The following is a 25,930-nucleotide window of genomic DNA, read 5'->3' as shown; positions in this document are numbered from 1 at the left end:
CCCTCTCTTCATTGGAGAGGTGGGGGACTATGGATGTAAAATATTGCACATACCGTCAAACCTAGTCAATGTATTGGTCGGCTTTGCTGAACTGTTGTTCCGTTTCCTTTTTTAATCTTTGTTATAAGGGAAGACCATATGGGTAGCTAAAGGGGAAGGTATATATTTGGAAATGAGTGTGATAATGAAAACAAAAGACATCAAGAGAGGGAGGGAGACAGAGACACAGACGGACAGAGAAAAAGAGAGAGAGAGACAGAGAGAGACAGAGAGAGAGAGAGAGAGACAGAGACAGAGAGAGAGAGAGAGAGAGGAGAAAGAGAGAAAAGAAAGGAAGAAAAAGAAAGAAGAGAAAGAGGGAAGAGAGAAAAGAGAAAGAGGAAGAGAGAGAAAGAGAGATAAGAAGGGAAAGAGAGAAGAGAAAGAGAGAGAGAGAGAGAGAGAGAGAGAGAGAGAGAGAGAGAGAGATGAGATAAACTATGAGAACTAAAAGAAGGTCCCTTATTAACTATACGACTCTGATCAAGTCATTTCTCCTGCATGGGAATGAGGCTTCTTATCTCTGAAATAAGAGGGATGGACCAAATGATTTCCAAAGTTCTTTCTGACTCTAATATTCTAATTTCAGATTCTAGTTAAACCACCCCACTTTACAGATGGGAAAACCAAGACCCAGAAAGGGGAAGGAAGATCAGGAGAAGAGTCCGGAGTTTCTCTAGGTCGGGGTCCTAGATGCTGTTCTGCCTGGCAGATTCTTTATCTCAGAGTAACTCTCCTTCAGAAAGGAGCTCTGATTTCTCTTTAACTACACTCCAGACAAAGAAGGGAATGAGCATTTATTAAGTACCTACTATGTGCCAGGCACTGTGCTAAGTACTTTACAAATATTTTCTCATTTGATCCTCACAACAACCCTGGGAGATAGAGGCTATTATTATTCTCATTTTATAGTTGAGAAAACTGAGGCAGACAGAGGTTGTGACTTGCCCAGGATCACACAACTAGTTAAGCTTCTGAGGCCGAATTTGAACTACAGTCTTCCTGGCTCCGTGCCCACTGTGCCACTAAGCTGCCTCAAAGAGGCCAAAGTGGGTTGCCAGGAACAGCAGCAGAGCCTAACAGCTAATTCCTAGATTTCTGGGTGTGCCTCCCTAAGGACCAGCTCTCATCTGATTCCGTGGGGCATCCTGGAACCCAGGGGTCTTACTTCTCAGCCCAGTTCCTTCAATCTCTGCTCTGGGTGGTCAGAGATGGGAAACTCCTGTTTCCTATTTCCAGTCCATCTCTGTGGTTCCTTCCCCTTCCCAGAGATACAATCTGACCACTCTTCAATAAAGCTAGTTCCCTATTCCTCCTTTCCTCGACTCCTCCTGGCAGGCTTCCTACCATGCGTCCAGGGAGCTTGCCAAGCTTACCCGCCTCTCTCAGTATGCCAGAGGGGTGCCATTCCCTCCCTGATGGCATCAGAGGCTGGACATGGGGGACAGCCAATAATAGGGCACCCAGAGAGTAGTGGCCACCCCCACCAGACACCTCCTCACTGCCCCTGACAGAGGTGTGGGAGAGTGTGGATGGGGCAACGCTAGCTCTCATTATTAAGGGCTGGTAAGATTGGGGGATGGTAAAAAGTGAACAGGGAGATTGAGAAAGTGATTTCCTTGCCATCTGCTGATTCATCCTCAAACACACACCAGGCATAAAAAGAGAAAAATGATATCTCCAAGGAGCTCAGAGCACTTTATAGGGAATATCTCCATCATCCCCAAACTACCCAGGAAAAAAGAGGTAATAGAAACAAGCCCAGCATGGCTCAGGTGCTGGATCTGGAGCCCAGTGACCCCAATAGCTGCTATTCTGTTCTGTCCTATAGCCTCTGCTCAAAACAGATGGGCCACCAAAAGGGGCACTGCCATGTGAACAGGTAGCATTTAATGACTCTTTCCAGGGGCTCCAGTGCTTGTGGAACAATGTTAACCATGCCTGAGAGCTTGGGGTTAAGAGGAAAAGAGAGAAAGGTATTGACTCCTTTGGGTGCTTTGAGATCACTAAATGCAGTCTGGTTATTACCCCATCGCATTGAGGTTGGTTGCATTGGGAAGGCTAGAACAGAGGGATTTGATATGAATAAGGTAGACCGTTGTGGAGGAGAAGGAGTTTTGGCTGCTAAGGGCGGGACAGTCTTGTGTCTAGAAAGAATACTGGCCTGGTAGTTAAGAGAGCTGAGTTCTGGCCTTGGCTCTTCCACAGACTTTCTGGGTGACCTTGTACAAGTGACTTTCCCTTTCTGGGTCTCAGTTTCCACAACTGGAAAAGAAGCAGATTGAATGATCACAAAGGTGCCCTCCTGCTCTAGAGGAATGGGGTGGGTATGGTCTCCCCCGAGGAAAGACAGGATGGGAGGAATTTGTGGTTGGCTGGATTCACAAATCCCTCTGTGTTCTTTTCCCCCGTCTTCCCCAGGAGGGATGGTTGTGGGTATGTCTGACTCACTGGTCTCATGGATTTCAGGAACAGTTTCTAACCTTAAGAATGGGTCTGCCTCACTTTTGCAGCCATACCCTAACAAAGGAGTAGAAGACCCATTTAGGGGTGGAACGTCAAGGTCTCTTCTCTCCCAGGTGGGGCTGTTCTGCTGGAAATCCCCCTCCCTTAGGGGAGAGGGGAAAGGAAGGAAGAAACAAGTTTAGAACACCAGGCAGAAGAAGCTGGCTGAGAAGCCCCATTTCCCATTTCCATTCTAAGTCACACTTGCCTGTTAGCTGATTTCTTTCCAAGCTCAAGCTCGAGCTCACAGAAGCCTGGTAGAAATGGTAGAGCTCCTGTGCCAAATTCGACACTAACACATATCGGCACTCAACTTCCTTCTTAGAACCACTGCCTGACTTTTTCTTGGACTGGAATTCAAGAAAAATGAGGCAGGAGCTACTGTTCAAAAGAAAGCTGCCTCTTCCTTTGACTCCTTCAGTGTTGGATTTGAATAAAAACATAAGTTATGTTGTGATGAAGGGGTGTTTTTGGAGGGGAGGGGAGGTGGTTGTTGGCAGTCCTGAGTTAGGGTGAGTGAGGGAGAGGAACTGGAACGGATGGTGCTGTATAGGCATATCAAAGGGTCACTAAACCTTAGAAGTGGAAGGAACTTCAGAGATCTGCCCCGACAAATGGTCATCCAGCCTCTGCCTTGAGGCCTCCAGGGATAGGGAGCTCACTCCTTTTTGAGGCAGCCCATCCTACTTTGGGGCCCCTGTGGTGGTTAGGAAATAGCTCTTCATCTGCTGAAATCTGTCTTTTTGCAACTTTTACCTGCTGCTTCTCATTCTGCCCTCAAAAGCTGAGCAGAGCAAGACCAGTGTCTCTGCCTGACAGTCCCTCAAATACTGAGGACAACTGTTATATCTCCTGTCCTCCAGGCCCAACATCACTGCACACCCTGTGGTCAATGGGGTGGCCCGTACAGGCCCTTCACCATTCTGGTTGCCATCCTCTGGATGAAGCCCAATTTGTCAATGTTTTTCCTAAATTGGAGTGTCTGGAACTAAACACAATACTTTAAGTGGTCTGTCCGAGGCAGAGGGAAGGCAAAATCGTGACTTTGCCCATTCTGGACACTATGCCTCTCTCTCAACACAAACAAAAATAATATTAACTTTTTTGGCTGTCATGCTATACTGTTGATTCACACTGAGCTTAAAGTCCATGAACCCTTCCTCCCCGCAACCTCTACCCCAGGCTTCTGTTTTCTCAGCCTAGGGCAACAGGGAAAAATGTTGGGGGGCAAGGAAAGGGATGTCAAAGGAAGAGATTGGTTTCTGAGTATGTGCAGCACATAGGCAACTGACTTGGGCCTGCAGATGCTGAAACATGTCTGGCTTATGGGAGAAGTGACCAGTGGGGCAAAAGATTTTTTTAAATGGATAGCTTAAGAAATGATGAGCAGGACAGTTTCAGAAAAACATGGGATGACATATATGAACCGATGCAAACTGAAGTGAGCAGAGCCAGGAGAATATTGTACGCTGTACCAACAATATTGTAATAATGATCAACAGTGAAAAACTTGTTTACTGTGATCAATACACTGATGCAAACAATTCCAAAAGACTTACAATAAAAAATGCTGTCTATCTTCAGAGAGACAGCTGATGAACTCTGAGTGCAGAATGAAGCATCTTATTTTTCACCTTCTTTATTTTTCTTGCTTTTTTTTCAACATGGCTATTATGGAAATATGTTTTACATGACTTCATATATATAATCAATAGATGTCATATTACTTGCCTTCTCAAGGTGTAAGGGAAGGGAAGGAGGGAGAGAATTTGGGACTCAAGATTTTAAAAAATGAATGTTGAAAAATATTTATACAATTGGGAAATATTTAATGAAATAAAAATACATTTCAAAATAAAATAGGCAGCTTTTATTTTTATATCACCTTCATTTCCATCTATATCTATATATCTCCCCTAATTCAATACTCAGGGCCATCCCTTGTAACAAAGATTTTAAAAGAGAGAAAAAGTAGCTCAGAAAAACTAAGCCCCATATCAACTAAGTCTGGTGGGCCAGCTTATTAAGCTTAAAACTACCCTGAGACTTGGGAGACACCCTATAGGTGCAATGTTCCACATCTCTGCCCACTTCTGCAAATAAGGGAAGAGGGTCATTTTCCTGTCTCTTCTCCAGGACCAAGCTTGGTCATTAGAGTTACACAGTACTAGGTTTCAGCATTTTGTCCTAGGGAAAGGATTTCTCTACACATCATGCCCTGAGAGATCCATTAGAAGGAAGATGAAACCACCATCTTTAGATGAGAATCTATTGATCTGCTATTAAGGCCACTGTTCTAATTATATTTATTATATCAATGTCATAAATATAATCAGTAAAAGAGCCTATGTGTGGGGAGTTAACATGACTTAGGAGATAGTGTCCTAAATTTAAAGTCTACAGAGAAGTGAGTTCCAATCCTGCCGTAGACACTTAAGAGGTCTGTGTTCTTAGACTTAGACTTCATCTCTTATAGCTCTCAGTTTCCTAACCTGTAAAATGGAGATTATAATCCTTGCATTACCAACCTTAGAGGGTTGTTGTAAGGAAAGCATAGCAAACCTCATATAAATAAATATATGATGCAATCCTTCTTTCTAGGTCGCATCTTGACGGTTGAGTTGGTACATACCAGCACAGGACAGAACAATTACAGACTTGATTCAGGAGATAACAGGTATTCCCAAATCAACCCTGCCTCTGACAATTACCCGCTGTGGGCCTCTGGGTGAAACATTTAACCTCTCTCCTCACACTCCTCCGGCCTCAGTTTCCTCATCTGCAAGTGGGGTTAATAACACCTCACAGGGTTGTTGAGGACCAAATGAGCCTATATCCATCCTTTTATATCCTTAAAGGGCTATGTAAATGTCAGCTATTATTATTTGGTTCCAGGCCTTCAGGACACTAGTCATTCATCATATTGTGGCAAAGATTCAAGGAGTGGACTTTTCAGGTCCCTGGAAAGCCAAGGGCTTTTCCTCCTCACACAGCAATGATCTATTGTAATGCACTGTCCTTAGCTAATAATGCCTTTCCTCTATCAATCCATTAAGATCAGACGCATCTGAGCAATACAAATAAAAATCCCACGGTAATAACTAGGGATGTCAAAGGTAGATGAAGCTGCTAATTGTTCCTCTTTCTCTCTTCCCAGGGGTTGCTAGACTTGGGTTCCCCCCACCTTTGCTTCCATTCTCCCTCCTGAAGATCCTTCAAAGAAATTTACCAAGGGAGAACTAAGCACAGGAGAGCTAAGTCTGAAAGGAACCCACAGATGCGCGTTCCCAGACCCTCTCCTTCACCCTGGCACCAAGATTACCTTCTCTCCTGCTTTAGACCACTGGAGAGATCCTTGGTGCCATACCCTCACGGTCCCAGGAGACAGATGGAAACAGTGCCCCTGCCCTGAGGCCTGATCTACTTTGCCCTTCCGGCCTTGGCCATCAATAAAGACAATAACCTACGTTTCTATAGCCCTTTAACACTCATCATCTTATTTCCTCCTCCCAACAACCCTGTGAGATGTGTATGTAGTATATACTGCCATTTTGCAGATTAAGAAACCGAGGCTCGGGGGCAGCTAGGTGGTGCAGTGGAGTCAGGAGGACCTGAGTGCAAATGCAACCTCAGACGCTTGACACACTTACTAGATGTGTGAACCTAGGCAAGTAATTTAACCATGCTTGCCTTGGTTTCTCATCTGTAAGATGAGCTGGAGAAGGAAGTGGTAAACCATTCTTGTATCTTTACCAATTCGAAGGGTCAGACACAACTGAAAAACGACTGAACAACAATAGGAGGTCTTTCCATAATAACTTGTTACCTCCCACAGATTAGTCAAATATTGAAGCTGGGAAGAGCCCAACTCCCACCCTTCCCCTACCTTCTCACACACACACACACACACACACACACACACACACACACACACTTTAACATATAAGGAAACTGAGTCATAAGATCACAAATTAGAGCTCTAAGGGAACTCAGGAGCCAATCACTCCAACCTCCTCATTTTACAGATGAGAAGCTGAGACCCAAAAAGTTAAGTGACTTAACCCAATTCACACAGGCATTAAATAGTAGATCTGGGATCAAATCCTGGTTCTCTGACTCCAAATTCTGCGTGTTTTCCATGATACTTCCTCTTCAGAGAGGTTCCCTAGACTGACTGAAAAAGGGACAATTTTTCCCAATCCTTTCCTTGCTCAGTTTTAAACTACAGTCAACAAGTATTTATTAAGCACCTACTATATGCTAGGCATTCTCTCTCCCTCAACCCCTCCACAAATGACCCTTTTACATCTAACTCCCAACAATCCCCAGGTAGGATTACCCCAGTAGAGGCGTAATGATCACGCAGATGATGTAAAAATAGCCTATAAAATAGACCTCCCTCTCCTCCCCCAAAAGACCCTCAAACAGCCCATTCATTTGTGGGATGGTTTCTTTGGGTAGTTACATACAATTTTCCTTCTTAATGATGTTTCACAGGCTCAGATGCCTTGGGACCTTAGAAAACACTTAATCTAACCCCCTCCTTTTATAGCTGAGGACCAAAGAGGTTACCCTATGACCTGTCCGAGGTCACCACACAGGGGGTAACAAAAGCACCATTCCAATCCAGGTCCTCTAGATACAAATCCAGCACTCTTTACATAATGTTCCATTGCTTTTTGCTCTGTTGTGATTAACATCCAAACAAGCTTCCATTTGCTGAGTGCCTCACTGATGGGGGGACAAAGAGGGGAGGAGGGAGCCTGGGCATGAGGAGGAGAAGAAGATGGAGGCCTACTTTGGACAAGGCCTTTGCAGTGAGAGCATACAGCAGGAAGGCAGGGGTGGGGGAATCTGTGAATCCAAAAGATAGCAATCAAAATTTCTTTTTGTAAAAAGAGGATGCTTACCCATCTTCAGTTACATAGGCCATAGGCCTGGGTACCTAAAAGGTACTCAGGATAGAGAATCATAGAGCCAGAAGTCCAGCCCTTTCATCTGCTAGATGGGGAATCTAAGGCCCAGGGAAAGGGAAGTGACTGGCCCAAGGTCACACAGCAACTGTCCATTTCCCACTTGGGGGTGCTGGTTTATCGTGGTCTCTCTGGACCTCAGTGTCCCCATCTGTAAAATGAACAGTCTAGAAACAGGACACTCTGTGGCTAATTGCAAAGTAAACATCCAGTCATTAAGAGGGAAGCAATTACTTCCCCATAGCGATAGCTGAAAACATCCGTGCACCTGACGATGGCCACATGCTCCTCTGGTGAGCAAAGGCCTAACTAGAATTGCTTTTCATTTCTCTTGGATGAAATAATAAATACAAAGTCATCATCCAAAAAAAATGAACAGGCCAGACTTGGTAACAGTGGCTAGAATTCATATAGTGTTTTAAGGCTGGCGAAACGCTTTACAAGTGTTAGCTCATTCGATCCTTACAAAAACCCAAGAAGACAGACGGTATTACTATGGCCATTTTGCAAATGAGGAAACTGAGGCACAGCTCAAATGACTTACCAGGCCCTGCAGCTAATAAGTACTTGAGGCAAGATTTGAACTCAAACCCTTCCTGACTCCAGGCCCAGGACTCTATTGACCACATCTTCCAGTTCCTATGACTCTAGGTATCCAAATGGCCTGGGCTCCGTTGGTTCCCCTTTGCCGATAGGACCAACGAAGTAGAAGGGAAAGGTGGTTGTGACCCAGGTGGGAAGAGAAGAGGAGCCTTTGAAGAGAATATGTGCATGTGCATGTGGGCACAGATGTGGATAAGGATTAACAGTTTCTTAACTCTGACCGTGACTATATGTGTTTGTGTGTTAACTTCTATACATCAGTGGACTGGCATGTATTATACGTAACCATGAAATAAAAGTGGTGAACATCTACACAGCACTTCAAGGTTTACAAACCATAACAAATATTATCTCCTTTGGTCTTCATAACAATGCTATGAAGAAGAAGATGCCCATTTTACAGATGAGGAAACTGAGGCTGAGAGGTTAATCCAGTGCCCACAGTCACACAGCTAATAAGTTTTGAAGTGGGATTTGAACTCGGGTCTTCTTGACTCCAAGTCTAGCGCCCTATCTATTATGCACTACTATGTGCTTAAATACCTTAAGTTCAAGGGTACAAGGTAGAGATCAAGAGAATACCTGAATCTGGAAAGAAAAGTCTCTCTTCCATTCTGTGTCTCAGGCCTGACTGGAGGTGGAAAAACATTGCCTCCCACCCTAGCCCCAAAAGACACATCCTGGTGCTATTTGTGAGAGCTGAGGATGCTGATAGGGGGTGGGGGGCAGGGTCATGGAGGGCATCACAGAGGGCTTTGTGTACAGTTCCAGTCTTCAGGATGGCAGAGGGCCCAAGAAGGCCTCTTAATGCCTTTGGGTAACTGCCCTTCCTGAGCATTGGCTGGTACAGCCCTAGGCCCTCCCTTCCTCCCAGCTCCTTGCGTTCCTGGCCCCAATGACCCTAGCCAAGCCTAAAGAAACTTGACTCTCTCGATGGCTCTCCTATCAGTCTCTGATCAGCTCCACTTCCCTTGGGGTCCTTGCCCTCCATGGGTCATTTTTCATCTCTGCTTTCCTTGACCCAGCCATCTGAGGGATAGGTCTCCTGTGTGCTCATGTGTGTTTTTCTCTCTACTCGGGGCAGGGAAGAGATTTGGTCATGTGTACTTAATGTTTAAGAGTGTGTTAAGCATGTGAATGCCCAGTAGGCATATGGAACCCCTAGCATGTTCCAAGTGCATGTGCCAAGTATGTTTTATCCATAGTAGTAAAGCATATGCAGGGTATATTTCTCATGGCTGCAACATGAGCTGGAAGGTATGGGGAGTCAGGATGTGTTCTCTGATTGGACCATCTAGTTGCTGGGGTTGACAGGGAAGGAAAACAGGACCTGGTCCTTCATGATACAGCTAAGCCTGAGCAGACCTATTTCCCAGCTAAGGAATTCCCCCCAAATCAGGCTGTATTGGAGGGCCCAGAGATAAAGCCCAAAGGGAGTCAAATCCATGAAGCCCTCCCAGACCAGTGTAGCTATCCATGACCTCTCCCCTCTGAACCTTGACCGGGCTTTTCACCTGGACAGGGCAGAAGGTGCTTAGCCTAACGTGATCAGTTCTCTTTCCATACATCTGTCTTCTCTTCTTTCACCATCACGGCCAGAAAAAAGACAGTTGATTTCTTATCCCAGTTCTAGAAAGGATGGAGGGAGTTAAGAGAGGAAACAGATTCATTTAGGAACGGAACCCAGTTTCTGGGCTGGTTCTCTGCATTCTGACTCTGAATGTATAGGGCAGCTCTCTTTTCTTTCTTTTTTTTTTTGCTGGCCTTCTATGCTGTGGCTTCCAGGGGGCCTTTGAGCCATTTCATTCTCTGTCCCAACACTGGCTGGGAAGATCCATCCCAGGTAGGCTGTTCTAAAGCCCATGCCACCCTATCCTGAGCTGTCCCAAGACTAAGGGAAAATCTGCTTCACAGAATCATAGGGAAGACACAACGTGTCACCAAAGGGACATACCATACCTGTGTATGTTTGGGCTGGCTCTCTGTTATACAGGGGAAATCAGAGGAAGATCACTGAATGTCAGGTCAGTACTAGGATTGATGAATAAACTGCCAGATCCACTCTCAGACATCCCAGACCCAGGTGAAAGAAAAGCAAAATAGAGGAGTGCAGGGTGGGGTCCTTACCTGGGGTCGGGGCTGGGGGCGGGGGAAGGGAAGGGAGAGATGGCAGATCTCTGGGTTATAACTACAGTTTGCTTCATGTTTTAAGCAGCCCATGAAAAGGTGGGCCCCAACCCCTGTCACTAGCAGGAAGAAGGCGTGAGGCTAGACGATGGAGTAGGCAGACAAAAATAATATGTATGTTGGGCTAGAAGGTCACAGTCCCCAGCTCAGCCACTGATGGGCTAGATAAAACAGAGTTTTCCCTATTCCATGCCTCAGTTTGCCCACCTACACAGTAAAGCCTCTAATGATGATCTCGTTAGTATATGCAGATAGGTAGCTGTTGACCCATATTCCCAACTCTGCATGGTGTGGTAAAGTGGAGAGAATACTAAGTTTGGGGCAAAAAACCCGAGTGCAAATCCTGACTCTGCCCCTTCCTGTGTGGCCTTGGACAAATCACTAAACCTCTCTGGGCTTTGGTTTTCTTATCTATAAAATGAGAGGGTTGAAGGAGATGACCCTTCTAGCTCTAAAAGATTGATCCTATGTCTTGGATTCTAGAATCCTGAATCTCAATCAGATCCAGAACTGCTTGTTTCCTCTGCTACATCCCTCGTTTCCTCCCTGGAGGAGGGAGGAAGGGAGAGCTGGTCCTAAGGGAGTCTCATAGCCTGCCTCCATCACCATGCACACAACCCCAAGGACCAGCCCATGCCCGCTGACATCGAGCGGAAATGCAGGCACGACCTGGGAACCAGAGAGGGGACAGGATAAGCCAGAATCCAGGGTCTGAATCAGCCGCCAGTCCTACGGAGGAATAGGAACTATGCTCCTATCCCCAGCTCTGGTTATGTAACCTTGGACAAGTCACTACCCTCTACGAGTTGAGAATTTACTTGGGGGCAGCTAGGTAGTGCAGAGGGTGAAGCACTGGGCCTGGAGTCAGGGAGACCCAAGTTCAAATCCTGCCTCAGAGCTGGGTGACCCTGGGCAAGTCACACAGCTTCCATTTCCTCATCTGTAAAATGGGGGTGATAAAAGCGATAACCCCCCTCCCCCACACAGGGCTCTCATGAGGATTAAATGAGACAATTGTAAAGCCCTGAGCCCAGCAAATAGTAGAGATTTGTTGGTGTTATTCCTAGAGTTAGAGGAAAACACTCAAAATCTGTTCATGGATTTGAGATTCTTGGGTTTCTTTCCTCTTCCTCCTCATCTTCTCTTCACTTAACCCAGGTCTCAGTTTCCCCATCTGTAAAATGGGGATAACAATAAACACACTTACCTCATGGAGGGAGGCGGTGCAACATTCCCTATGCGATAGAGCTGAAGCTCTCAAGCTTTTTGGTCTCAGGACCCTTCACAGTCTTAAAAGTGATTGAGGGCCCCTCCCAAAGAGCTTCTGTTCATGTGGGTTACGGCGATCCGTATCTACTGCCTTAAAAACTAAAATATCTTATTATTATGAAAACGATTTTGACCTTGAGGAGTCCCTGAAAGGGGTTCTTAGAAGACACTTGAGAACCACTGCCTTACTACACTATCTAAATGTGAGTTTTTATTACCCCCTCTGGCCCCTACCCAGAGTGGGCAGCCCCAACCCTTACTGTATGTACTGGGTGTCTCCCCATGCTGACCTGAAGTATTACATCACTGTACCATGTACACCACTGGGGCCACCTGCTTCTCTGGAAACCTTTGACTACAAGGTGATGGTAATATACTTTGGAGTGGGGGCAGGGCAGTCATGGGAAGAACAAAGGAAGATCTAAGATATTTCCTTTGACCCCTTCAACCCCCCAACCCAGGATATGGGAACAACCCAGATCATCTGTGTATGCCTCTCTCTAGCCCATATCTCTGCAGCTCTTGAGTCACATGAGCCCAGGGGAAATCTGCAGAAGGCAATTTCCTTGGGGGCCAAGGAAGGAGCTGTCGGTCTCTACTGATCCAGCCTAGTCTGGGCCCTTTTGGGGGAGAAAAGGGGGCTTTCACAGAATCAGGGCTTTCTTCACTGGGGTACAGAGGCTCCTCTGCAGAAGGACCCCCTCCCTCCTCTCTTCCCCTGAGGGTCACTGTAAAGGAAATGGGATTTATTTGAGCTCAGACAGGGACTAGCAGGGAGCTTTAACCTTTCTGGATTTAATCAACATTGGGGAGGGAGGACAGACGCTCCTCAGACAGTCCCTGAGGATAAAGATATAGACTGAACGTAGCAGTGTGTATCTTTTCCCCATCTACAATCCCCTGCTAACAGTCCAGGCCACACCAGTGCTATCCATGAAGGTCATCTGAAGGGAATTGTGGTTGGAAGCCCAGAGTCACAGAATGAGAGCCCAACTGGGCTGCTAATGAAAAGAGAGGGGAGGGAAGTGATGTTGAAGATGCTGATGAGAAGAGGCTGGAGGGAGCCATTAGAAAGGGGGAGGGGAACAGGTAGCAGCCAAGTCCACCTGTACTGAGGACCAGACAGCAGCCTTCTCCTTCGGAATTCATCTCTACAGTCCACATAATTTGCATCTTAGGCAAGAGAGAGCATGGAGAGACAATCCCCCCTCCCCTCAGCTCTTCCTTTGAAAGGAAGATCCTGAGACCAATGACCCCAGCCCAATCACCAATCAATTTTTTACCAGTGCTGTCATCCCATTAGCTCCCTCCACGCCATAAGACATACAGGTTAATATACTGGGTACGGAGAGGGCTCCAGCCGGGGTCTGACCTTCTGCCTTCCCAATAGTTACATAAGCCCAGGCCCTTTGTCTCCAAGGCAGCCTGGTGTATAGGTGGGGGTAGGGGGGGTGGCGGGAGGTCATTGCTTCCTTCCTCCATTCCATAAGCCGAGAGAGAGTGTCATTGGTCTCCCCTATCAGTCTTAGGGCTCTGTCCAGGCCTCCCTGGACTCGGATGAGTGATTAGATGCTTCAAATGGCTCCTGCAGACTCCCAGGTCTCTCCTTCCTCCCACCCTTCCCCAAAGGGCTGCCTGCCTCCCAGCCTTAGTCATCTCTCAACCTCGGCTCCGCGGTCGTGTCCACCCCTCCTCCTCTTCCATTACCCCCACCCCCACCCCCTTTACCCCTCTCCGGCTCCTAAGGGGAGCCCGGGAGGGCAAAGCTACCCTGGCTGCCAGAGATGGATAGATATCATTCTTCCCTTCCCAGCCTGACAGAGTGACCGCTCGCAGCCCAAGGGCTCCCTTCCCTGCTGCTCAGTAGGAGATGAGAAGCTGCTCTACCCCGACCATCCAGCGCCCCCCCTCCATCGCTGGCCCCCGCAGTCCAAGTCTTCCCCCTCCCCCTCCGCTGCGCTGCGCACAGACGGCGCAGGGAGGGGGGAAGGGGCATTGCCCACTGCAGGGAGAGGGGGCGGGAGAGGACGTCTGGTGCCCACCTTAGGAGGCACTACCCACTCCTGGGGTACCTTGAGCCCACGCTAGAGGCACTGCCTTGTGCAAAGGCGCGGATGCCCCTCTCGGGGACGCAGGGGACGGGGGTGAGGGACTAGCTGCAGTGGCCCGTGGCTAAGCGCAGTGCCCGGCGGGTGCAGACGGGACGGGCTGCGGGAAGGGCACGGCTGGGGCGGGGAGGGGAGGGCTCCTGGGCTACGCGGACTGGGTACCGCGACCGGCTTATTACCTGCCCACGAAATTCTCCAGCACCGAGCTCTTGCCCGCGCTCTGGCCGCCCACCACAGCGATCTGCGGCAGGTCCAGGTTGGCATTCTGGCCGATGGCGGAAAAGGCATCCTGCAGCCTGTTGACCAGCGGGATCAGATCTTCCATGCCACGGTTCCCCATTGCTGCGGCAGCCGCTGCCAGAGCACCCCCTCCGGGGGCTCCCCGCTCCGGTACCGGCTTCCTTCGAGTCCGCTGAGCTCACTGCAGGCTGCTGGCCACCGGATCCGCGGCAGGGACAGCCCCTGGCTCTCCTCTCCCGCCCCCACCGAGGTCTGGGCTCCTGCGTCTTTTCCCTCCCGCTGCAGCAGAGACGCTTAACCCTACTGCTTGCTTCGACAGCAGCCCGGCTCTCAAGCAGCCCAGCCACCCCACGGGGATTGGAGTCCCGCACTGACCCGCGGTCGTCGCCAGAGGGAGCGAGAGAGCTCGAGGGAGGCTCCTTCGCTCTGCGCAGGCGCCAGTGCCGAGGCATCTCGGGAATTGTAGTTTTCTCTAGAATGTGGGCGATGAAAGAGCCCTCTTTTTAAAGGTACTGGTTACCTGGTCTCTGGACCGATACCCTCCAACGAGGGCCAAGTCAACGGGAAAGGAATTCACTTTACCTCTAAGACCCGGCTTCTAGTATATGTGATCTGGGGGCAAGTCACATCACCTCTGTCCTACTCTACGCCCTTTCCACCCCCACCGACCTTAAATATCTTCACCCTCTCCCCCATCTCCATCTGTTAAGCTTCCACCATTTAAATAAGCTCAATTCCCACCCATTCAGTGAAGATTTCCCTGCTTCCTCCGGCCCCCAGGGAGCTATCATTCCTCTGAGGCCTCCATAATACTCATTTGACATGTATATTCTTTCCTGTGCTGTCAGTTATCTTTTTATACGTGTCTTATCTCCCTTACTAGACAGTGAGTTCCTTGATAGCAGGGACCGAATTTTATTCATCTTTGCCTCCCTCACAGCAACCAAGCCTAGGGGATGAATGAATGCAGTGGGTGTTGTTAATTGATACAAAATGGCAGGAGAGGACTGGTAAGCCTCACCGAGGATAAAGTGCTAATCTTTCCACATTCTCTAGACCCTCTTCTAATTAAAAATTCAGAAAATACTTGCTATACATTCTGCTTTCTGATTCATATTCACTCCATTTTATCATCATAGAATCATAAACCTAGAGCTGGAAGGATCCTCAGAGGCCATCTGTTCCAACTCCCTTATTTTTTATTCAATATTTTATTTTTCCCCCAATTACATATAAAAACAATCTTTAACATTCATTTTTACAAAATTTTTGAGTTTCAAACTCTCTTCCTTTCCCCCTGCCCACCTTGAAAAGATAAGCAATTTGATATAGGTTATAAATGTGCAGTCATGAAAAACGTATTTCAATGTTGTCATGTTGTGAAAGAAAAAGGACAAAAAAAATCCCAGGAATATTAAGTAAAGAAAAGTATGTTTCGATCTGCATTCAGACTTCATCATGTCTTTCTCTGGAGATGGATAGCCGTTTCCATCAGAAGTCCTTCAGAAATGATCTTGTATCATTGTATTGCTGAGAACAGCTAAGTCATTCACAGTTGATCATCATTACAACATTGCTGTTACTGTATACAATGTTCTCCTGGCTCTTCACACTTCAGTTTGTTATCAAGTTTGTCTAAGTCTTCCCAGGTTTTTCTGAAAGCATCATGCTCATCATGTCTTATAGCACAATAGTATTCCGTCATAATCACATACTACAATTTGTTGATGGAAATCATCCCAATTTTCAATTCTTTGCCACCACTAAAAGAGCTGCTATAAATATTTTGTACATATAGATCCTTTTCCTTTCTGTTTTATCTCTTTGGGATACAGACATAGTAGTGGTTTTGCTTGGTCAAAGGGTATGAATGCATGGTTTTATAGCCCTTTGGGTATACCAGCTCCCTTACTTTAAAGATAAGAACACTGAGGTCCTGGGAAGACAGTGCCTTTTGCAAGGTCCAACATAGAAGTAGGGTATTAGTAGTGGTCCTTAGACTCCACAATTACGGTTCTTTCCCTTTCCATTTTGGAAAGTAGATTGGCATGATTACCTTATAACAGCATATAAGGATTCTAATGTCCAGAGAAGGACTGTGAGAAGAATTGTTCAGAAGGCCTGAACAATTTGCTCAAAGACACACACACACCATGAATCAGAGATGGAACCAGGGTTTGAAGACCAGGTTCTTGCCATGAAAACTTGCCTCAGGCTTAGCTGTTTTGTTTAACTTGTTAGTTGTTCCACCTTGGTCTATAAAATAAGGGTGTCGGATCAGATAGCTATCTGCTATTCCTTCCAACTCCGATAGTCAGAGATGCAAGCCCTCTGGACCCATTGTGCTTCTTCCCAGGGCTTCCTATCAGAAAGATGGAGGTCTGAGTTGGCTGGTGGCCCTCTGAGACTCCCCCCAAGGCAGTCACAGTGTGCTGAGACAAGACTAGGGCTAAGGGCAGAGGAGTAGAGATCCTGTGTGCTGGAGAGATCAGGCCTTTATTCTCTAAATGGCTTCCAACTTGCTGTGTGGGAAGCCATCTGTCTACCCTATGACTCCATTTCCCTGGGAGGTATGTGTGAAATCCCAGTCAGACTGGGAAGGAAAGGTACTTGAGATAGTACTGGGTATAATTTTAATATCAGTTAAGGTGCCAATTATCTTTAAAAATGACTCTAACTTTTTACTTTGTTCTGACATAAGAATGGAGAAAATTCTCTGAGAGATGTTAGAGACTAAACTCACAAGTATTGTACTGTGCATTTATACAGCAAAATAAATTCTGGTGCATATCCATACAGGGAAATGCCACTCCTTTTCTGTGACAGCTTCAATGGTGGCCTGTTTATGAAGCTCCTAGACAGCTGCGCCAGAGTCTTGTTGGGTGGCTGTCAGTCCTGTATGTAGTCCATCAGATGAAGTATTCATTCAGTCAGTGTTTATAAAATGCTTAATGGGTGCACGACATTGTGCTAGGTAGTTTAGAGGAGGAGACAAGAGATATAGAAACACTGTAGTAGATCTTCAGCAAGTGTAAAATAAAAGGTCAAAGCCATGTGATCTACAAAATCTTCCCTTCTAGCACTTTACATTCAATTCCATTTAAAGTTGTTGCTCACTTATGTCCTACTTTTCATGACCCCATTTGGGGTTTTCTTGGCAAAGATACTAGAGTGGTTTGCCACTTCCTTCTCCAGATCATTTTACAGATGAGGAAACTGAGGCAAACAGAGTTAAGTGATTTGTCCAGGGTCTCACAGCTAGTGTCTGAGGCCACATTCGAAGTCAAAAGAATAAGTCTTCCTGACTCCAGGCCCATTACTCTATCTACTGTGTCATGTAGCTGCCAATCCATTCAAAGTACTAGTTAGCAGAGGCAGCTAGGTGGTACAGTGGATAGAATGCTGGGACTGAATTCAAATGCAGCCTCAGATACTTGTAGCCTTATGACATCAGGCAAGTCACCTAATCTCTGTTCATTTCCACTTCCTCAACTGTAAATTGGGTATAATAGCACCTACCTCTTAGGTTTGTTGTGGGGATCAAATGAGATAATATTTATAAAGTGCTTGGCACAATGCCTGACAGGCACATAGTAGGCACTATGTAAATACTAGCTATTATTATTGTTGTCATTATTAGCCCCTGGGGCATTGCCCTCTTGAACATGGTGCTACCAGGAAATTGGCCTCCAGTTGGTATGGATCCAAGTCTACTCAACATTAAAGCTCAGAAGCATAGCCAGAAAATGGAGGGGCAATGGAGTTGCAGAGGGATGCTGCCAAGCTGCCAATATCTTCTGCTGATTTAACCACAATACTCTCTCTGCACCTGACCCTGGGCATCACATCTTTAGTGCTCCCCATCTCTCTCTTTTCTTCCTTTTCCCCTTTCCTTTCTCCCAAGCTTCAGTTAGGATTCTCATCTGAGATGCTATCTCTCTTCCATAAGAAAAATGGATTCAGCCAACTCTTTTAGCTGAGCCCTCAGATCCTCAGTCACGTCTCTTTTAGAAAGGGAGGGCCTTCACACGCAGTCATCAGACTAGGAAAGAAAACCTCAGCTGTTTTCTTCACATACAGAGTGGGAATCTGTCAGCTCCTAAAGTCTTCATTTCTAGAGGTCAAGGTCTCTGGAACCTAGAAGAGTAAGTCAGCTGATTAGAGCCTATATAAATCTAGTTTCTCTTCTCTGGGGCCATACTATGGAATATGCTTAGTTACCCTTCCTGGCTCTGGTTGATCATGTTGGCGCTCTGGGGCTTATTTCCATCCATATGCTAGCCCAATACTGGAAACACTTGGTATTTTGGCATGAAGTAGCAAGCCCTCAGTAGTCCCTTGGTCATATGCTAGTTGCAGGAGAGGAAGGAACTGTATCAGTTAAAAGAAGAGTTTCTGGCTCAGCTGTTTCCTTCTATTCTCCAAGTAGTATATTACAACTTTGAGTCTTCCAGGAAGGGTACAGAAGGGCTGAGCTCTCTCCATCCCAGCAACATGGCAACCACACCCATATAACTTTTATGGGGGGGGATAGAAATGGGGAAGGGAAGAGGGTCTGAGGGGAACAGGACAACTCAACTGGCCAAGCTTTTGCTTGGGACCCTGGCTGCTTTTCCACTATTGTGTTTATTTCTTGTTCTTAGGTGAATGAGTACCTATCCTGAGACAGATGTGTTCACGTTTGGAGGTGACCTTGCAGAGTTCAGGACTTCTAAAGGTACCATTAGCGTAGAACTGAATGTTAGAAGAGGAGGTGTCCCAAGCAACTACTCCAACACTCTTAGAGAGGACCACCACTAACAAGAGTTTTGGTCCAAGTCTGTCTGTTTTTACCAGCAGACTGTACTGGGAGTTATCTGGACAGTGCAGGAACTAAAGTGAAATATAAAATGCCTTATTAGCAGTCCTATAAACTGCTTTATGTTTTAATGAGGTTTAAGTATCAGCCTCCAAGAAAATTCATATCAGTAATTAAAAGTTGTTGAATTCTATTTTTTAAGTCATTCAGTCAATGACTATGAGTGTTTTATGCTTAGCAGTTCTGTTTTGTTTATAGGAATAAATTACCTGCCCCATATAGAACTCATCTTGTACACTGAGTACCTTTCTATATCCCTGTTTTGGAGGAAACTCAACATACAAGCCTGAACTTAAACTTTAAGGCAAATTGTCGCCAGGATTCCAGGGCAGCCCTCCTACACAAGTATGAAGCTAAGTTTAAAGGGCAAGGTCATTTTCTTCCAGCTGGTTCTATTCCTGTCTTTATAATGTAGCAACAAGCCTTTCAGACCTTGAACAACTATCTGTCTTTCTGTCTATCTATCTATCTATCTATCTATCTATCTATCTGTCTGTCTGTCTGTCTGTCTGTCTCACAATAGCTAGTATTTATATAGAACTTAAAGGTTTACAAAGCATTTTACAAATATTATCTCATTTTTCCCTCAAAATCTCAGGAGGAAGTAGGTGCTATGATGAAAACGAAGCAGACAGTGGTTAAGTGACTTAAACGGGGTCACACATCTAATAATTGTCTGAGGCTGAATTTGCATTCAGATCTTTGTGATTCCTAGTCCAGCATTATATCCACTATGGCATCTAGCTATATACACACATATGTATGTATGTATACAAAACATATAGATATACACATACATATATACATGTTTATATGTATGTAATGAAATAAAGAACAAGCATTTATTAAATGTCTATTACATGCAAGGCACTGCGCTAAAGACAAAACAGTCTCTATCATCAAGGAGTTTATATTCTACTAGATTCCATGTTCTAATGTTCTATGATTCTGAGCCTTATCCTGTTTCCTCTTCCCACACCTCCATGGAGTTTACTTGGAGAGGAATGAAAGATCACTTACAGGATATGAATGTTATACAAGTGGTACCAATAGTTCAGGTGATATAGGCACTCAGATGAACAAAAGATCGTTTTTGGCTAAGGTTATCCTGGAAAGCTTCCAGGAAGAAGTAACATTCAGAGGAAGGATGTGTAGGATTTAGGTAGATGGGGAAACAGGTAGGACAGCATAAACAGAGGGCACAACTTGAGCAAAGGCAAGCAGGCAGGGAAGAATAAGACATATTAAAGGGAAGGGGAAGTGACCCCTAGCTGGAGTAGAGGCCTCATGAAAAGGAATAGAGAGGTTGTAAGTCAGGCTGGGGCGGGACTATGGAGGGCTATGACTGGCAGGCTACCGATGTTGAATCAGTGGTTTGCTGGGCAAATGCTACATACCAGGGCTTGATTTATTGGTTTGTTGATTGTCTATGCTTAAGAAACTAATGGAGAAAATGTGAGTAATGGAGATGAAACTTAAGAGTGTGTCCTGTGTACAGAGAGCTGGCTGTTAAACATTTACCTCTGGTTAAGATTCCATCTATCTAAATTGCACTGAAATGTCTAAACTGAAAAATGACTGCAAAGAGGAACCAAGAGCTGGGCAGCAGAAGGAGGAGAATCTGGGACGTAGGAGGAGGGGAGTTCCTTTCTGCCTGGTATCTGAATCAGATTCTGAAAGCCAGAAATATGCCTGTTTCAAAAGACCACTAATAAATAATACCTGCCTCTAACTACTGTAGCAGAATTACTGTGGCGCTAAGAGCTAACTGAGATGGGGCAGTTCTGAGACTGTTTAAAGGGAAAAGGCTCTATGAAAGGAAAGGTCAAGATTGGCCTGGTAAATATTTAATAACCAGCTCACTGGAGGAAAAAAATGTATCTCTGACACACTTTTAAGATGACTCAGCATTCTTAACATCTCCATCACTTTCATAAATCTAAACAATCAACAAAACAATCAAGCCCTGATTTGTAAAGTTTGCCCATTTTTAAGGTGTAAATGTTTATGCTGAAAAGTTAACAATGGCTCTCACCAGCAGGTATTAGCTGACTCCAGCATACCCTTAGCAAGGGACTCTATTGTTATTCTTATAATAAGAATAATATGGTAATCATCAATGGAAAATGGAAAGCAGACCTGAAAGAACCTGCTTAGATTTTTGAGCCTGATTGAAATGACTATCCTTAGACGAAGGCTAAACACATTTTTTCTCCAAAGATCAGAGTTAGGGTCTCAGCCCTGGTAAAAACTAGGGATCATTATAGGAAATAGTGGCCAAAGCACCCAATTAGAAGTCAAGTAAAATGATGGATCCTAGTTATGGCTCTACCATCAACTCACCAGCTGGGTGACCCTTGCCATTTGTGTGACCTTTGGCATTTTCTTCTAAACTTACCTATCTTCCTATACTTACTTCCTCATCTACGTGTAGGTCACTCACTCAAGTTTAAAAATCTCAGAAGAATCCTTCTACCTTTCCACACCAACCTCCATATCCAATGAATTGGCAGGTATTTTTGATTCTACCTCCACATCTTCCTCTCATTGGTCTCTTTCCCTCCACTCACACACATCCACCCCTTTGGTTCAAATTTTCACCTCTTCTCTCTTGCAATAAGCTTCCTAATTGGTGTCCCTGCTTCCAGCCTCTCCCCTCCCCAATCCATTCTCCAACCAGCTGCCAAGGTGATGTTCCTAAAGCAAACATAGCAGGTGTTCCTACTTTGCCTTTGTTTCATATCTGGACACCTGAGCTCCCCAGGAGTTTCCAAAGAGGAGATCAGAATTGGTCAGATACAGGGAAGCTGGAAGGCACCAAAGTTGTTCTCTCACAATGGGCAACATACAAAATACAAATTCCAATGTTTGACCCTCAACAAAGTCCTCAACAATCAGGCTCTAGGCTATTTGACCAGTTTTGTCGCTTGTTATTTCACTTAACTCACATTCCAGACAAATTTGCTGCTGCTTCATGCAACACTTCATCTCCAATCTCCACGTCTTTGCATAGAGCCTTGAATACATTCCCTCCTCCCCTCCGCTTCTTAAAACCCCTCTCTGATAAGGGGCATTTTCCAATAGATAAGTAGCCAGGTTGTAACAGTGCCACCCCTACAACTCCCTCCTTCCCAACTCAATACTCACACTGAAGGGGTGGAACCCCAGAGGGTGACTACTATCTTTGGTTCTAGGGCTAACCCTGTGGGTGGCTACACCTACTCCTTTAGTTTCTGAGCTCTGACTACTGTGTTTCTGACTCAGTTAGTTCTTGGCATTTACTCAAATTGCACAGTTATGAAAATTGTTCAGTTCTAAGGTTTGTTATCTTCTAAGCAGGAGGTAGGAGTAAGAGTTTTAAACAATTTTTCCATGTACAGGTCTGGGTTCCTTCAGTGAGAGACCTCACCCTAATTGATGGTAGCTATCCTATATATTTGCCAAATCTTCATCTCTGCAGGATAGGATGTAACCAGACAATAACCCATGGATGTATGAAAATAACGAGAGAAAAATTACTAAAGTATTCTATGCCCTGTGTACATACGGTCTCTCTCAGGGGTAGTCTCTCAGGGAGTGCCTGGCCTATTCATATGCAACTGAGGCTAGGAATGGTTCCACCACAACTTATAGGACTTCACCCTTATGTCTCACTGGGACAACTATCCTTTTTGTCTCATGTAGTTTCCATTCATGATTTCTTGAAATATAGTTCTGAAAAACCAGGCTTCCATAAAACCCATTGGGATTCCAATGGAGCTACTTGACTATGCCTTTAAACCCAAATCACTCTGGTTCTCACTGGTTAGCCAATAATAGGTCATTTTCTCCTCCCAGATTCATTCTTTTGTGAAGGCAAACTAGGGCATCTTTGCCTCAATTCTTACCTAGTCTCTAATTACGGAATAGGTGTCGTCTCAGACAAACTGAGACTTGGGAAAGACCTTAGCTTAAAAGGGCCAAGGTCTCCTACTGCATCTGGGGCCATCTCCAGTCATCCTGATCTATGTCATGCCACTGGACTCTGATGACTCTGGAAGAGAGAGTGAGGGTGATGGCATCACATAGCTCTGCTTCACTTAAATCCAATTCACTTGCAGGAGGAGACATCACCCTCCTGTCATTGGTCCTCTTCTAGAATGAAGGTCGAATAATCTTACATTTCACTGTCTCTATCCTTTGTGCTTAAGACCTTCAACTTTGCTGAAGTCTAAAAGAAAAGAAGGAAACAAGAATTTATTAAGTGCCTACTATGTGTCAGACACTGTATAAATCTTATCTCATCTGATCCCCACAACGATCCTTGGAGGCAGGTGCTAGTATCATCTCCATTTTATAGTTGAGGAAAGGAGAGCATATAGAGAGATTAAATGACTTGCCAGTGATCACACAATTAGGAAGTATCTTAGGCTGGATTTTAATGCAAGTCTTCCTGACTCTGGGCCCAAAACTCTAGTCACATCACCACTGAACTACCAAAAGGCACACACTCTTACAAAAAGACATAAATAGGCCATTTTAAAATGAAGAAATGCCAAGTATCGACAAGCTTAATAAAGAATGCTCCAAATCATGATTGGTGAGGAAAATTCAAATGAAAACAACTGAAGTTTCACCTCACAACAAACAGACTGGCAAAGATGACAAAATGAAAAAAACGACAACTACTCAAAAGACTGTAGGAGGAAAAGCATACTAATATACTGTTGGTGGAGCTGTGAATTGGTCAAACTAGTCTGGAAAACAATTTGGAACTATATCTGCAAAGTCACTAACCTATTAAACATGCTCTTTGACCCAAAGATATCATTGCTGGACAGAAAAGCTCCAAGGAAGTCAAAGATAGAAGGAAAAGACCCTTGTCTATAAAAATATTTATAGCAAAACAGATTTGAACTTGACTCCAAGGATAATGCTCTATTCACTATACTCAATCGATGACTGAACAAGTTATGGTATATTAATGGTATGGGATATTACTATACCAGGAGAAGTGATAGATAAATTTGGGAAGATTTGTATGAATTGATGTAGAGAGAAATGAGCTGAACCAAGAGAATAATTTATACGATGACCATTATGATGTAAAGGAAGGCTGCTTTGAAAGACTTTACAATCATAATCAATATAGTGATGAAGGATGGCTTCCAAAGCATGAAGATGGAGTATGTCTCTAATCTTTGGCAGAGAGGTGATAGATCAGAGATGCGGAATGACTGTTTTTCCAGAAATGGCTACTATGTTCATTTGTGGTCATATGATCAGAGACCTAGAACTGAGAGGGACTTTTTAGAGGCCAATGAGTCCAAACTCCTTATTTTACAGAAACTGAGACCAGATTTCAACTTGACTCCAAGGATAATGCTCTCTCACTATACTCAAACAATCAACAAACATTCATTAAGTACCTACTTTGTGCCAGGCACCGTGCTAAGTGCTGGGGATATCAAAAGTGGCAAAAGACAGTCCCTGCCCTCAAGGAGCTTATAATCTAATGTTGGAGACAACATGCAAACAAATATATACAAAGCAAACCATATAGAATAAATAGGAACTAATTAAAAGAAGGGAGGCACTAGAATTAAAAAAGATTAGGGAAAACTTCCTGTAGAAGATGAGGTTTTAGTTTGGACTTAAAGAAAGCCAGAGAGGTCAGTAGTCAGAGTAGAGAAGGGAAGGGAGAGTGTTCCAAGCATGGGGGACAGCCAGAGAAAATTGCCAGAACCAAGAGATGGAGTGTCTTGTTAATGGAACAGCCAGGAGGTCAGTGTCACTGGATCAAAGAGTATGTATTAGGGGGTAAAGTATAAGAAACCTGGAAAGGTAGGAGGGGGCTGGGTTATGAGAGGCTTTGAATGCCAAACAGAGCATTTTGTATTTTATCCTAGAGGTAATAGGAAGCCACTAGAGTTTATTGAATGGTGTGTGTTTGTGTGTGTGTGACATGATCAAACCTGTGTTTTAGGAATCTCCTTAGTGGCTGAATAGAGGATGGATTGGAGTGGAGAGAGACTTGAGACAATAAGCCAGGTGTGAGGTGATGAGGGCCTGGCCCAGAGTGGTGGCAGTGTCAGAGGAGAGAAGGGGGCTTTGAGAGACATTGTCAAGGTGAAATTGACAAGCGTTGGGGACAGCTTGGATATGGGGGGGGGAGGGTGTTGAGAGATAGTGAGGAATCCAGGATGACTCCCAGGTTATGACCCTGGGGGAATGGGAAGATGGTTTTTCCCTGTACTGTAATATGGAAGGTAGGAAGAGAGGAGGGTTTAGGGAGAAAGATAATAAATAAGTTCTGTTTTAGACATACTGAGTTTAAGATGTCTACTGGACATCCAGTTCATAATGTCTGAAAGGCAGGTGGAGATGGGATATTGGACCTCAGCAGAGAGTTTGGGGCAGGAGAAGTAGATCTGAGAATCATTAGCTTGAATAATCATTAATCAAAATTAACAAATAATCATCATTACCAATAATAGAAATTATAATTAAGTCCATGGAAGCTGATGAAATCATCAAATGAAGTAGTATAGAAGGAGAAGAGAAGAGGGCCCAGGACAGGGCACTCAGAGACATCTACAGTTAGAAGGTATGATCTGGAGAAGGATCCAGCAAAGGAAACTGAGGAATTGGTCACATAGGTAGGAGGAGGGCTGTTTGACTTTACTTGTTGGGTAGTGATAGAGATACAAAAAAGGGTGGGGGGGGGCAGAGAAGAAGGAGGAGGAGGAGGAGGAGAAGGAGAAGGAGAAGGAGAAAGAGGAGAAGGAGAAGGAGAGGGAGAAGAACAAGAACAAGAACAAGAACAAGAAAGAATCAATAAGGCATTAAACATACACAGAAGAAAGCCAAAGAAACTAGCAAAAACATGGTGATTTTGTTTTTACCTTTCACATATATATTTCGAAAAGTGAAGTACCCTCCTCTGACCTGTGAATTCTTACCTAGGACCACAATTTCAGGAATTGTCTAGGCCATTCATGCTCACTGCTTTCTCAGCTTCCCTCCTGACTTTCTGGATTTTTATCCTTCCCCACCTTCCTCCTTTCCTGGCTCCCTTTTATGTGTTGTCTATTCCCATTAGAATGTAAACTCCTTAATGTCAGGTACTGTTGTTGTTGTGTGTTTGTTTTTTAAATTTGGATTCCCAG

General features: G+C 44.9%; 1 protein-coding gene across 11 annotated transcripts in view; it reads right to left on the bottom strand.

The window, feature by feature from the left end:
- Window positions 1-14,259, bottom strand: part of DNM1 (dynamin 1) — a 62,985-nt gene extending 48,726 nt beyond the window's left edge. For all 11 annotated transcript variants that reach the window (XR_005009902.1, XM_036750613.1, XM_036750615.1 and 8 more), the window contains exon 1: window positions 13,864-14,259. Coding sequence is in view for 10 of the 11 variants with exons in the window: in XM_036750613.1 (XP_036606508.1) it covers window positions 13,864-14,024 (161 nt within the window). In the remaining variant the exon portion in view is untranslated. The remainder of the gene's footprint in view (window positions 1-13,863) is intronic.
- Between the last annotated feature and the right edge of the window lie 11,671 nt (window positions 14,260-25,930).

Source organism: Trichosurus vulpecula, chromosome 3 (assembly GCF_011100635.1).
Source record: "Trichosurus vulpecula isolate mTriVul1 chromosome 3, mTriVul1.pri, whole genome shotgun sequence".
Taxonomy (NCBI): domain Eukaryota; kingdom Metazoa; phylum Chordata; class Mammalia; order Diprotodontia; family Phalangeridae; genus Trichosurus; species Trichosurus vulpecula.
This window is presented reverse-complemented; position numbering and strand designations above follow the sequence as displayed.